Genomic DNA, 14,418 nt, shown 5'->3' on the forward strand with positions numbered 1-14,418 from the left:
AGGGCTTAGCACATCATACCTGGGTGGACGGAAATGGCGGGCTTAAAAAACAACCGGCCATAACCATTGAAGAATCACCAGTGCATCTTAGATAGATACTCTAGGACAGGCCACTTGCAATCACCGTGGCTGTCCCCATGGGGTACTGCAAGCCGCCGGCCTCCACTTCCCTCTCATTGACTTTCGACCATCATTGGCCGCATCTCCCTCACAGTTCCAAGAAGTGCGAGTAGTCCGCGCTCTCCTTGACCTTTTTCGTGAGAAACTTGTCGAGCTTCGTGGCGTTCTTATAGTAGGTGGTGGTCTCGGCATTGTACGAGCGGCAGTTGTTGAAGATGAGCCTGCAGTCGTACAAGAACTGGTCAAAGGTGTCGTACTTGTCGTTCTCGAGCTTCAGCTCCATTGTGGAGAGGTCCATGGGCTCCTTGATCACGTCGTAGTAGTCGCCCACCTCGTCCTTGTTGACGGGCACAGCGAACGGCCATGCCAGCGGATGGTTCGTGAGCTCGGAGAGCAAAGATACCATGAAGTTGTAGTGTGGCCCGCGCTTGGGCTTCTGCGCGAGCTTGTCCATCTCCTCCAGCCAGCCGCTGGCAATGAGCCCCGGGATCTCGCTGGCCAGGAGCTTGAAGCCTGGCCGCGCGTTCTTGAACACCTGAAGCCCCGGGCGTACTACGTGGGACGTGGAGCGCATCTTGATCTGCTTTTCGATGGCAGCCTTCTGGAGGAGGAGGATCTTTCCCGAGTCCAAGTAGCGGAGGCGTGACGGGAGCATCAGGCACTGCATCAACGTGCCGCCCTCGTAGTCCTTGATGTAGCCCACCCACACCAGCTTGTCAAGCGTGACCTCCTTGGTGAAACCCTGTTTTTTGAAGTAGCCGATGGCGTAGTTGTCGGCATACGTGAGGAAGTACTTCACCGGCGACGTGGCCCGCACGTAGTCCTTCAAGTGGTTCATCAAGTGCGCACCGTAGCCGCGCACCTGCTCTGTCAGCGAGATGGCACAGAACACGATCTCGGCAAACCCGCGGCTGTCGAACAGCCGGTACGTGATGCCGCCCACCACAGTCAACGGCTTGCGCACCACGGCCATCAGGAGGTGCAGCCGGTCGTACACCAACCGCAGAATGTACTCGCGCGGCATTTTGGGCAACTGTTTTTGAAAGATGTTCTTGAGGCCGGTGAGCACGATCATGTTCTCGCGCGTGTTGTCGTTGTTGACCACGCGGAACTCGATTTTGCCCTCGCGCTCCTCGAGCACGGACGGCCGTTCCTTGAACGCGTACTCCATGCCGTCGAAGTTGAACACGGTCACTCGCCGCGTCTCCTCCTCCTCGTCGTCGTCTTCGGGTTCGTCGTCGGGCTCGTTGTCGTCGTTTTTGGGCGACTGGCCATCGGGCGTGGGGCGCTTGCTGCCATGGTGTGCCGCTGGCCGGTCGCCGCTGGCTACCCCGGGACCGTCGTCCGGCGAAACATCGCCACCGCCCGTGTTGTTTTCACGGCCACCCTCGTTTTTACAGCCATCCTCGGTTTTACAGCCATCTTTGTTTTCACGGCCATCTTTGTTTTCACGGCCACCCTCGGTTTTACAGCCTTCATTTTCACGGCCATCCGCGGTTTTACAGCCATCCGCAAGCTTGCGGCCGTTCTTGCTTTTACAGCCGTCTTTTCCTTCACACCCGTCCTCCACCTTACACGCGTCTCCCCCCTCGCATCCGCCTTCACTCTGACAGCCGCCCAGCTCGGCAGGCTCGGGGCTGTCTGGTGCCGAGAGCGGCCCGTCCGAAACACCCGTGCCGCCGCGGGCGTCTTTTTTCGCTCTTTTGAGCGGCGCTCCAGAAAGGCTTCCGCCGGCTCGTTTGCGCTCCACCATTGAAAATATAGCACGCGTGTGGGTGGTGTATCCGCAAAGAGAAAATAGCCGGTGTTGGCAAGCATGGCGCGTTGATGCACATCCATGTCCCGGACCAGGAGCGTGCACACCGGCAGCGCGTGGTGCACGGGTGCGCGAGGCTGGGCCTGCTCATCTCCAAACCCTCTTTTTTCCGATGCCGCGTACTGCTTCTCTTTATTAGCAAGCACATCGAGACTTTTTTCCACAGACTCGGCACCTCCGTAGCGAGCAGGCAGAAACAGCATCAGCAACCAAGCAACACACAGGCGGCCACCGAAAGAAACGCACGCAGCTCCCCCGCAGCACCCCTCTTCACAGCCTTTCCCCACTCTCTCGTGGACCCAAGGCTCGCTTACTAAAATACAAGCATACCCCAGCACCACACACACGCAGGGCCAAAAATGTCGTATGCCCCATTACAACCACACACGCACCAGGAGGGCGTGGCCACGGTGCTCTGCTGCAACTGTGGAGTGCCCATGGACGGGTCGCTGGGCCTAGTCATGTGCTACGACTGCATCAAATTGAACGTCGACATCACCGAGGGCATTCCCCGTGAGGCCAACATCTCGTTCTGCAGAAACTGCGAGCGGTTTTTGCAGCCGCCCAGCCAGTGGATCCGCGCGGAGTTGGAGTCGCGCGAGCTCTTGGCCATCTGCTTGCGCCGCTTGAAGGGCTTGTCCAAGGTGCGTTTGATCGACGCCTCGTTCATCTGGACCGAGCCGCACTCGCGCCGTATCAGGGTCAAGTTGACTGTGCAGGGCGAGGCCTTGCAGAACACCATCGTGCAGCAGACCTTTGAGGTCGAGTACGTGGTGATTGCCATGCAGTGCCCGGACTGTGCCAAGTCCTTCACCACCAACACCTGGAGGGCCACCGTCCAAATCAGGCAGAAGGTGGCACACAAGAGAACGTTCCTTTACTTGGAGCAGTTGATCTTGAGACACAACGCGCACGTGGACACCATCTCCATCCAGGAGGCCAAGGACGGCTTGGACTTCTTCTACGCGCAGCGCAACCACGCCACGAAAATGGTGGACTTCTTGTCGGCCGTGGCCCCCATCAAAAACAAGCGCTCCGAGGAGTTGGTCAGCATAGACACGCAGTCCGGCTCGTCGTCGTACAAGTTCACTTTCTCCATTGAAATCGCCCCCATCTGCCGTGACGATCTCGTGGTCCTCCCCAAGAAGTTGGCCAACCAGTTCGGCAACATCACGCGCTTGGTCGTGTGCCACAAGGTCACCAACATGTTGCAGTTCATCGACCCCAACACCTTGCAAACCGCAGACTTGCCTGCGGCCTTGTACTGGAAGAAGCCTTTCCTCCCGCTCCTGGACGTCAACCAGCTCGTGGAGTTCATTGTTTTGGATGTCGAGCCCACGGGCGACATGAAGGGCAAGTACGTGCTTGCCGACGTCACCGTGTGCAGGGCCTGTGACTTGGGTGTCAACGACAGAACCTTCTACGTGCGTTCCCACTTGGGTGCCTTCTTGCATGCCGGCGACCTGGCCATGGGCTACTACTTGACCAACACCAACTTCAATTCGGACTTGTGGGACTCCTTGGACACAGAAAACACCCCAGAAGTCGTGCTCATCAAGAAGCACTACACGAGGAAGTCCAAGAAGAACAGAAACAGAAAGTGGAAGTTGAAGAGAATGGCCCGCGAACACAACGAGATCGTCGCTAACGACGACTCCAGACAGGCCAAGCAGGAGCAAGAGAGAGCGGAGAGAGACTACGAGTTGTTCTTGCAGGAGTTGGAAGAGGACCAGGAGTTGAGACATACCATCAACTTGTACAAGGCCGGCGAGGAGCCTGTGCCAAGTGCCGAGGACGAAAACGACATGGAGGAGGACGACGAAGACGCCGTGGAAATTGGCATCGACGAGTTGTTGGACGAGATCGATGGCATGACTTTGGAGTAGAGTTACATACAAAGGCGAGTAACAAACGTGGAACGGAGCAGGGAGAGGTCGTAGATGGGCTTAGAGAAACTGGCGTTGAGGGCTTCATTTATGTTTGCTACATCGGCTCCAGAGATTAAGGACCTTGTTTTAATTGAAGTACTTGACTTGTCAGTTTCTGGGTGCTGGTCGAGCAAAGTCTCTAAGGACTAGACCTCGAAGATTCCTGATGTGCTGTAGTGCAAGCGCAGTGGAGGCACTAGGCTAGAGTAGTCATTGGTCAGTCAGTTTAAGATTTGTTGATTCTGACAGTCAGAACCCTGACGATCAGAAACAGAAATTGCTAAATTAGATAGTCGGGGCGCACGATACCTCGATCCGGAGCGGATCATAGTGTGGTTGCTTGTATTTTTCTTCTCAACCATTCACCATTGCATACATCGATCTGTCCACTTCAGGATTCATCAATCGTATCATCTAATTCACTAGCGTGTCTCTACTCATGAATCTGGCAGTGTTTTCATCAAGCAATTTCCAGTATTTCCATTCATAAATTTGGCAGTTTCAATTTATCAATTTCACATGAGGTAATGTTTCTGAAGCCAGCAAGGTATATTCTGCTCATCTAGCAATATATACATCCATCAATTTGACAGCATAGATTCATGAAAGTAATAGTGTATCAGTCCGATTGGTAATTCATTGAGCAATAATTTAGGAGTATTCCGATCCGCTGATTAAGAAAATATCAATCCATCAATCTGACATTATATAAAATCCAGCGGTATATCCACAAATTAACCAAACAATGCATAAGACGTACACTTTAAATCACTGTACATCGATGGATTCAGTAGTGTGTACATTAATCTAGTCGACGATATACCCATCCATCAGTCCAAGATATGTACATTTTTCATTGGACAACACAACCAGCCTTTTTTATTAGGAGCAGTATAGTGGCTAAAGCTATGAGGGGATTCCGAAAGAGCCATTATGAGCTGTGCTTACTCAAATCTTGTCAGTGAGTATACGCTGAAACAAGCCCACTGACAAGTTGCAGCTAGTTCCTGGAGTATACTATTAATTTAGTGGACGTCTTACCGGAGTAAGTCATGTAATCCAGCCAGCTTGGTGTAGATAACTGGAACTAGTCTGCTGATATTAGAAAGTGACTTGGACTTCATTTTTGGTTTCCTGAAAAACGTTATGTTGGACATTTGCTAAAAATGACAACTCTTGCTTTAAGAATCCGCAAGTCATATCAAGTCAATGCAGATTGTATACATGGAATACCCATAATGGTCATATTTTCTGTGACATTTATGCAACTCTGAACCGAAAGCCAATGAAGTTTTCTTGGTGATACCTTAGGATGGATACTGGAAGTTAGAAACAAGCAAGTACCTTGGAGAGAAAAGCCAAGAGGGCATAGTCTGGGGAATCAAATCAGAAGCTGTTTTCTAGTAGTAGTGATATTGGCGATGTTGATCCGTGCTCTTTCATGTCATGTCGGAATAGGCAAACTAAAATTACAACCAAGTGGCCAGGATCATTGTTCTACCTCTTTTCAATACAATGAAGCGGTACGCAGGGTTTAAATTTGGAAAAGAATCTGATATGACCTTGGGCTGTCTTGGATGCTGTACACGTCTGACTGTGGATATATTTCTTTCTGTTGTCATCCATTGTCACAATGATCTATGCAAGGAGGATCAATATATAATAAGAACAAATGTGTTATGCAATTCAATATCGGTCGAGCTGATTGCCGATAAATGTCATCGTATTTCGCTTTTTATGGGCTATGGTATCACGGAGGTAAGGTGAGTTTTATAAAACGCGATAATCACTGAGCTGACTGATCTCATTGCGATATTTCAATAATCGAAATGTCCTTGGCTATTTCTTATCACAAATCACTTTAGTTGTTCAGCAGTCACCGCATTCCAGAAGTCAGTACCATATAGAGTTGCTGTATTGTTGTAGGCCCAGGCTCCAGATTCACATTGATTCTATGAATATGCACACTATATTTCTGAAGGTTCCTGACTTGGTGTTGAGCATTCTTTGATAGATGGTTGTATTTTTCGGTTTTTGAAGCTGCAAGCCTTGGAAACAAGAGAACATTGAGTTATATAATTGATTCAATGGTGAGACTACCAGGTTTGATTATCAGCAAAGCACTGGATTGCTGGTGACTACCCAGGTAAGGAGGCGGGTGATGCAGACGATCCATTAGACAATCGATCAAACAATCGAGCACTATGTAAACCCATAAAATCAGCAAAGCACTAATGCATGATTTGACCAGCCATCCATTCATTCGACACCATGAGCCAATAATATTAGCAATCCATCAGTGTCCATTCATCAATTCAGCACTGTATGGATTCATAAAATGGCCAACGTACTAATGCATCAATTCGTCCAGCTGCTGTCCATTCGACCTTATTTATAATACTAGCAAAACACTAATGCATCAATTCGACAGTCTATCCATGCATTCGACACTGTAGATCCACCATATCGTCAGATCAATAATGCATTAATTAGCTGTAGATCATCCCCACTAAAATTCTTTAGTTGGTAAATATCCAATCTTAATGTAAGTCATGCTTATTTTGTATCATACCCACAGTCATAATTCCAATGTACAGGAAGGTCCAAGAGATTTATCTAAAGTGAGAGGGCTCTTAACCCGGCATGGCCGGTTTGTGATAATTTGGATGTCTTCGTTGATCTGTACTCTAGCTCGTACAATTAACCTAAATCAATACTTTTCCTAATCTTCATCCGTATATTCGACAACTCAACCTTCAATCCAGCAGGTATAATTCATGAGATTAGCGAAACACTAGTTCTTCAACTCCACAGTCTATCCAGCCATTCGGCACTATACATCCATTAGCAATACATCAGTCCACCCATTTAAAGCACACACATCCATCACACACCGTATACATGCCTCTCTGGAACATTTGCAATGTTCTGCGTGTGATGTTCGGAGACAGAAGACGCGAAATTAGCGGCATGGCCTGCTTCTGATAGTCTGTCCACCAAGAAGCCACATGCCCCCGATTGGAATCCCACCGCTAAAATCCACACATTACATTCAAGAGCAGGAAGCCGCAAATCGCCCGATGTTTGAGGTCGCATTCCAGCCCAGGGAGCCAGAGGCCGGTGTCATTTTGGAGCCTCGTATCAGGCACCAGCCGGCCTGCATAGGGCCGGGCCCGAAGGCTCACTTTGGCTCACTTTGGCTAATCTGTAGATAAACTCGCACCATCACCAACAAGAAACACCAGCGTCAAGAAGAAAAGCCAGCAACAAGAAGAATAGCCAGCAGCAACAAGAAACAGCAAAACAGCAAAACAGCAAAACAGCAAAACAGCAAAACAGCAAAACAGCAAAACAGCAAAACAGCAAAACAGCAAAACACTGAAACTACAAAACACTGAAACTACAAAACACTGAAACTACAAAACATCTACAAAACACCAAACACCAAACACCTTCACCAAACACCATCACAAACACAGACTCGGCGGCAGATCGCAAGGCCCAGCACCAGCACACACGTCCCCTCAACATGGACCCGCAGCCGTTGAGGTTCCACCCCGTCCAGTCCTTCGTGGACTCCTCGTTCTTCACGAACTTGTCCCACCGAATCCTCAACGAATACAAGTTGGACTCCTCGCCAAAACGCATACACGGGTTCATGGCCCAGCCGCTGAAACTCAACAAGTTCAACGACCGGCCCGTGATCAACCTCGACTACAACTGCTTTGAGCAGGCGCAAACAGACGCGCTCACCAGGACGGTGGACGGGCGGCTCTACAACGTCAACACCATCGAGGAGTTCAAGGCGTTGGACAAAAAGGCCCTCCTTCAGGAGTGGGGCCGCGACTTGGCCCGCAGCTTGGACCACGCGCCCCTCCGCGAGGCGTTCTATGTCGTGTCGTTCTGCGACTTGAAGAAGTACCGGTTCTACTACTGGCTTGCATACCCAGTCTTGCACTCCACGTGGTTTGTGCGGCGCTCGTCCCCCAACAGCGAGCTCTTGCCGCACATCGAGAAGTTCGTGGGCGAGGGCGCGGCGCAGTTTTTCCAGGCCCAGCACGGGGAAACCACGCCGACGTTCCGCACCAGCGGCTTCTCCAAAGACGGCGTTTTTGTGTACGCGGACGCGTGTCTTGCCGCCGACGGTGCCCCGGCGGTGCCGCTCAAAAACCACCTCTACATGCTCGCGGCCCGCGGCTTTCGCAAGATCGAGCTCGTCATCTACAGAAACAACAATCTGAGCACGGCCGTGCAGCTCGAGCTCGACCCGGCGTTCAGTGCTCAAAGCCCGCCCATGGTGGCCGGGTGGGAGCGCACGCCGCAGGGCAGGCTCGGCCCGAAAATGGCCGACTTGGGCTCCCTCATCGACCCGCGCCAGTTGGCCGACCAGGCCGTCGACTTGAACCTCAAGCTCATGAAGTGGCGCGTGGCGCCGCACCTCGACTTGGACGTCGTCAGGCGCCAGAAGGTGCTCTTGCTCGGGGCCGGCACGCTCGGCAGCTACGTGGCCCGGGCGTTGATGGGCTGGGGCGTGCGCGAAATCAACTTCGTGGACAGTGGCCGCGTGTCGTACTCGAATCCCGTGAGGCAGCCGCTCTTTGCGTTCCGCGACTGCTTCGGGGCCGCCGGCCAAGGCGCCGAAAAGGCGGCCCGGGCCAGCGAGGCGTTGGCGGAGATCTTCCCCGGCGTGTCCTCCAAGGGCTACAACATGGAGGTGCCGATGATCGGGCATCCCGTTGCGGGCGCGGCCGAGGCCGACGCGGAACGCAGTTTTGGCCTCTTGCGCCAGCTCTTCGATCAGCACGACGCGGTGTTCCTCCTCATGGACTCGCGCGAGTCCCGCTGGCTCCCCACCGTCATGGGCGTGGCCATGAACAAAACCGTCATCAATGCTGCGCTAGGCTTCGACAGCTTCTTGGTTCTCCGCCACAGCCCGCTCGACATGGCCGCGCGCTTGGGCTGCTACTTCTGCAACGACGTGGTGGCGCCCACAGACTCGTTGTCGGCCCGCAGCTTGGACCAGATGTGCACGGTGACGCGGCCGGGCGGCGCCTTGCTCGCGGCGTCGCTCGCGGTGGAGCTCTGGGTGTCCATGCTCCAGCACGGTGAGAAAAACAGGGCGCCGCATGGCGGCACCTCCAGCTTTGGCGACGTGCCGCACCAGATCAGGGGCTTCCTCCACAACTTCACCCAGACCAAGCTCAGCACGCCGGCATACCAGCACTGCTCTGCATGTTCCGAGACCGTGGCACAAATGTACCAGGCGGGGCAGTGGGACTTTGTGAGAAACTGCCTCAATAGCACCGGCTACTTGGAGGAGATCTGTGGCTTGAGGCAAGTGCAAGAGGACGCCGAGAGGGCCGCAGCACAGATGATGGACGAGATGTCGTTGTCAGACGGCTTTGACGCGAGCGACTAGATGCGGCCTGGCACGCTGTTCCTGGATCTTCGGGCTGATGGGGAAAGGGGACCACTCAGGGTTTGGGGAGGCTGGATACTGAGAGTTCTCGGGAGGCTCAGCTAATTCCTGAGAGGCTCAGTCAGTTCTTGAGAGGCTCAGTCAATTCTTGAGAGGCTCAGTCAATTCTTGAGAGGCTCAGCTAATTTTCAAGCTCACGTAATTTTCAAGCTCAGCTAATTTTCAAGCTCAGCTAATTCTAATTCCTGAGAGGGCCACCTAATTTTCAAGCTCCCCTAATTTTCAAGCTCACCCAATTTTCAAGTTCAGCTAATTCCCAAGAGGCTCGCCTAATTTTCAGGCTCAGTTAATTCCTGAGAGGCTCAGCTAATTTTCAAGCTCACCCAATTTTCAAGCTCAGCTAATTCTAATTCCTGAGAGGGCCACCTAATTTTCAAGCTCCCCTAATTACCCAGAAGCACGGCCATCCACGGCCCCAAAAAACAAGCCGCCTGACTTCTTCAAGAGCGGCGTCAACCTAGTTACAGAAGCCTAGGTCACCCACTTTCAAGAAGCTACAGAAAAGTTCTCGGGAGGTAGGCTCGTCTTGGTTCTCCAATACAGGCCAGAGCGACATGGAGATGGATGGCGCGGCTGGCTGCGCGGCGCGTCGCATGGTTTGTTTACGTCGGGCCCGGTCACGTGACCGGGATGGGCGCCCAACGGGTTTCCCAGAGACCAATGGCTCGGACAAAAACCCAAAAAGTACGAGAGAGTTTCGAAGACTCATGGGAAAATTGCCGATCGCAGGGCCCCTTTTGGCGCATTTGCGTGACTACTGAAGTTCACGCGATGGACGGGCTCCAGGGCTAGGCGCATAGAGCGGGCCCGACAAGATACACCCAAAAACGCGTCCCTATTGCTGTCGGGACGGCAGAAAAATAAGAGTCTATACGCCCTCAGAATCTGTGGAAATCCTCGCCAGACACCCATGTTTTCGTGCCGCTAGCCCAATCCGGAAACATTGTCCTGCACACAACCGGCACATGTCAACAGACATTCTCACCTCGCCTGCTTGGTCCCTTCAACTCCACAAAGACAACTCCCTGCCATGGACCACAGTCCGGACGGGTCCGAAACCACAATATCATACCCACAAAGGCTAGTCACGCTCAAGCCGCTGTACCACCTTGATTTTTCCGCGGCTCCCAGCGCGGCCCCAAGCCCGATCAAGCCCGTTCTGCTCAATGAGATTCTGGATGTCTCCACACAACAGGCATTGATCATCAAAGACTTGCTTTTTGCCTTGCTAGGGTATGAGGGCCACTATGTGAGGTACAGCGAGCGGTTCCAGGCCTCGCTTGTCCTGAACCGGATCCGCGGCCCCGATTTCAGGGTGGCTGCTCCACTCGATATCAGCTTGAAGGCAGTCGCCAAAAAACTCCTCCGATACGGCAAGTACTACCTGGGGCTCCGGGCGTTTGCCCAGATCTACGATATGCAACATTTCGGGAGAGTCAACCAGCGGCTATGCCGAGAAATTGCCCGATGCCTTGCGCACTTTCGCCAGCTTGTATTGTCGTTTGAAGATGCGTTCTACCTAAACCCCCACTTATCTCTATCAGCTATGGACAATGAGATCCACAGCTCCTGCGCAGATGCCTTGAAGCACTTGTACGAAATTGCATGTGCGGTGCACACAGAGACGGAGGCCCGCAACCCTCGGTTCAAAACCGCAACGTCAGTGTCGCTGGCCATATCCGGGGATTCCGCCGGCAGGGATCCTCGGTTCGACACATTCTTGAGCCTGATCAGATCCGATATTAATCTAGGCACCAGCGTCTCCTCGGATCCCAACGCCTTTGATGTTTGCAAAGGCGGGTTGGTGCTTAAGATTGTGGAGAGCCGGAGTGTCCTATACGAGGGCGACATGAAGGCATGTGCTTTTCTTTCTGTGTTGTTCGAGGCGATAAGCGTCGACTACGTGTCGCTTCTCAACACGTGGCTTGCCGAGGGGGAGTTGAGTGACCTTTTTCTGGAGTTCCTCGTCAAGAAAAACGACCTCCCCAAGAACATATTCTACTCCAATGTGGAGCGGTATTGGGAAGAGCTTTATGTGATCAAGGTAGACGGGCTTATTGGCCAGTTTCTAGACAGAGAAGTGCAGGCTAAAGTTCTTGCCACGGGCAAGTTCTTGAACATATTCAAGCGGTGCATTGGCAGTGCCTCGTTGCAGGATTTTCCTGACGACATTTCCAATGTTGCATGTCCGGAGAAGATCACCAGTTTGTGTGCCCAGGATCTCAACCTCAAAATTGTCCAGTTCTACGATCGGGCCAACAACCTCTTATTGAAATTGCTCTTCCGCGGATACCATTTCAGCGACATGCTCTCGTGCCTCCACGAAACTTACCTTTTGTGCGAGTCGTCCAAAACCGATACGTTTCTTGACAAGGCAATCCACGACTTGAGCAGAAATAAGAGAAAGGTTTCCACAGTGACACTCATTGATACTTTCAACGGCGTGTTCAGTTTGGGAGACCCAAAGCAGCGACATTCCAAAATCAACCAGGGACCAATGACTACCCGATCAAGCATATCCAGTCTTCTCCGGACATTCCAGAACTTCAGCATTGACTCCAATAATTTCTACGATCTCTCGGAGGAGATCATCAGCATCCGGTCGTTTGATGCCGCAGACGCGGTAACTGGCGACGAACAGGCATCCAGTGCCATCAAAAAACTCGTGAGCCAGTCTCTACGCCAACAAACTATTGCGCTGGCATCCGAACAGTCATCTGGGGATGAGCCAGACAAAAGCAGTGTCATTGCGGCCGTCAACATTGATTGCGAATTGCCGTTTCCGATAAACTTGATGATCAGCGAAAATCTCATTTTCGAGTTCCAGCTAATCTTCAAGCTCCAGATGATCATCAGGTATGCAAGCAAGCTCATCGACTCGTCGTGGCGGGATGTGATGTATTCCACAGTGTGGAACTACAAACACTTTTCTGAGCCGTTGAGAAAGCTCATTTTGCGCAGCCGCGTGTTGATATTCCGCATGAAGAGCTTCGTGACCGAGCTCCAAAACTACGTGGACCACTTTGTCATTGAGGCGAGTTTTGGTGAATTGAAGGCCACCGTGAACCAGTACACAGCATCGCTTGAAAAGCCAAGGCCGGCATCGCGAGCCCCCAGATCAAGCTCGCCGTTCAAGGACGGAGGCCAGCCACTCACGAAGCACGCAAACAAGAACAATAGCATCTTCGACGAGAAAATCAAAATCACGCTGAACCAGCAAGCCTCGGGCGGCAAGTTTGGGCCGGACGCACCGCATGTGGATGTTCACGGATTGAACCAAAGCATCGGCACGTACCTCAGCAACATCTTGCGCGACTCCATGATCACCAACAGTCAATTGCTAGGGCATATACGTGTGTCCTTGGGGTTGGTGACGGAGTTCACCGGCATCACCAGCAGACTCAAAAAGACATTTATTCTGACGGACGCGGCTTTGCTTGAGGCATTTGCACGCGACTACCCGGGGAGGTTTGACAACGTCGAGTTCAACGAAGAGGCCGTGAAGAACCGAATTGCGGGGCTCAACAACGTGATCACAAAGTTCTGGATGGAATTCAATCTGTCCTTGCAGCAGTTCACGCAGGACCTACGATCCGCCAGCACAGAGAACGCGTCGTTCGGCACGCTCAAGGACAAGTTGGCGGTTCTCTAGACGGCCGGGCGTGGCGGCGATCGCTTTTTCGTCGTATGATTGGTATGTACTCTGCATTCACTAAAGCCACCCACTGCAAGCGGGCCTCACTGAAACTCACCGAGCCGGGGCCCCACTAAAGCTGGGCCTCCTCGGCCGTGGTCTCGTTCAACTCCTTTATGAGCGCGTCCGTCTTGTCGTCCGCGTACACCTGGAAGCCGCCGTCTTGTGTGACCGACGCCAACTGCGCGTTTTTGCAGTCCAACTTCTCCTCCATGACCTGTTTCAACACCTTCAAAACCAAGAGCTCAGCCTCCTTCAACGTCAAGGACTTGTGATATTCGTTTTGCAACTCGGTCTGCGCGCCCTCGGAGCCCGAGCCAATGGCCTTCGCGTCGTACCGATAGAAAGTGCCCGAGGGCTCGGCATGGTACAATTGGGGTCCCTTTTCGTCCACCCCGGCAATCAACAAGGCCACGCCAAACGGCCGCGACATCAACCTCTTTTCGCCCAGCGCACCCTCGCCAAACCGCAACGCCAAGTCACACACAGACTGTGTTAAACTTTCGACTTGCATGTCCTCGTCGTAGTATAAGTTGTGGGTCAAAGACGAGACTCTGGCATGGTCAATCATGGACCTGGCATCCGCGGTTAAGCCAGACATGGCGCAGCCAATGTGCTTGTCAACCTCAACGATTTTCTCGATGGAGGAAGACTCCAAGAGCGGAGACGTGACCCGCTTTTCGACGCCCAAAATGACGCCCTCGGAGGTCAGAATGCCTATGGCCGTGCTGCCCAATTTGATGGCCTCGAGCGAGTACTCAACCTGGAAAAGACGGCCCTCGGGCGAGAACGTCGACACGCCTCTGTCGTATTCGGATCTTGTCAAGAACATGGCGGGTGTTTTGTGTGGTGTGGCAAGCAAACTAATGTAAATAAGAGTCGCAGTGTGGAGGCTCTTCTGTTCGTTGATTATGTGAGGGCCTGCGCGGCCGCGCCTGGTGTTGTGGCCCCAGTGGCGACGCTGGCATCACGTGACCAGGCTTATTCGATTGCAGCCCCGAGCGCAACGAAGTCTGGCTTTAAATGAGAGGGGAGCCCCGTATTCGAAAACATGTGTATCTGTTCAGCTTGGGGACTGAAAACTCTTCAGTGGTTTTTGGCATACACTGGTTTTTAGTGGCCCAACTCCGCACGACATTGCGACATTTAGGTTGCGAAACACCGGGGCCTGGGAGCTGGGATTGGGCTCTGATGTACAATAGTGAATCGGGATACATCACCGCAAAAAAGGAAGAAGGAGCCAGAGCGCTTGAAGCTAGTGCTCAGGTATCGATGGTGTTTTGAAATTATCCCATTTGCTTGCGCTGTGCACTCATTGTCGTAGTATTGATTCGTGGATGTATACACTGCGCCAGCAATATCACAATCCTATATACGAAAT

The 14,418-nt window shown here is 52.5% G+C and overlaps 5 protein-coding genes across 5 annotated transcripts; 3 read left to right on the forward strand and 2 right to left on the reverse strand.

Moving 5' to 3' along the window:
• Positions 1-214: 214 nt before the first annotated feature.
• Positions 215-1,381, reverse strand: GCN5 (histone acetyltransferase; the record flags this gene model as incomplete). The annotated part of the gene is made up of 1 exon (XM_018855268.1): positions 215-1,381. A coding segment is annotated over one exon (1,167 nt), but the record flags the coding sequence as incomplete, so codon positions are not given.
• Positions 1,382-2,295: 914 nt separating this feature from the next.
• Positions 2,296-3,822, forward strand: NMD3 (ribosome-binding protein; the record flags this gene model as incomplete). The annotated part of the gene is made up of 1 exon (XM_018857443.1): positions 2,296-3,822. One exon carries the CDS (start codon positions 2,296-2,298, stop codon positions 3,820-3,822), a length of 1,527 nt encoding a protein of 508 aa, XP_018712024.1.
• A 3,571-nt stretch (positions 3,823-7,393) lies between these two features.
• Positions 7,394-9,283, forward strand: APG7 (Apg7p; the record flags this gene model as incomplete). The annotated part of the gene is made up of 1 exon (XM_018857527.1): positions 7,394-9,283. The coding sequence occupies one exon, from the start codon at positions 7,394-7,396 to the stop codon at positions 9,281-9,283; it is 1,890 nt and encodes a 629-aa protein (XP_018712025.1).
• Positions 9,284-10,373: 1,090 nt separating this feature from the next.
• Positions 10,374-12,995, forward strand: METBIDRAFT_42598 (uncharacterized protein; the record flags this gene model as incomplete). Its single annotated transcript, XM_018857559.1, has 2 exons — positions 10,374-11,002; positions 11,042-12,995. The coding sequence occupies 2 exons, from the start codon at positions 10,374-10,376 to the stop codon at positions 12,993-12,995; spliced, it is 2,583 nt and encodes an 860-aa protein (XP_018712026.1).
• Positions 12,996-13,110: 115 nt separating this feature from the next.
• On the reverse strand, positions 13,111-13,869 carry PUP2 (proteasome core particle subunit alpha 5; the record flags this gene model as incomplete). The annotated part of the gene is made up of 1 exon (XM_018857479.1): positions 13,111-13,869. One exon carries the CDS (start codon positions 13,867-13,869, stop codon positions 13,111-13,113), a length of 759 nt encoding a protein of 252 aa, XP_018712027.1.
• Between the last annotated feature and the right edge of the window lie 549 nt (positions 13,870-14,418).

Source organism: Metschnikowia bicuspidata, assembly GCF_001664035.1.
Source record: "Metschnikowia bicuspidata var. bicuspidata NRRL YB-4993 chromosome Unknown METBIscaffold_3, whole genome shotgun sequence".
NCBI classification, from domain to species: domain Eukaryota; kingdom Fungi; phylum Ascomycota; class Pichiomycetes; order Serinales; family Metschnikowiaceae; genus Metschnikowia; species Metschnikowia bicuspidata.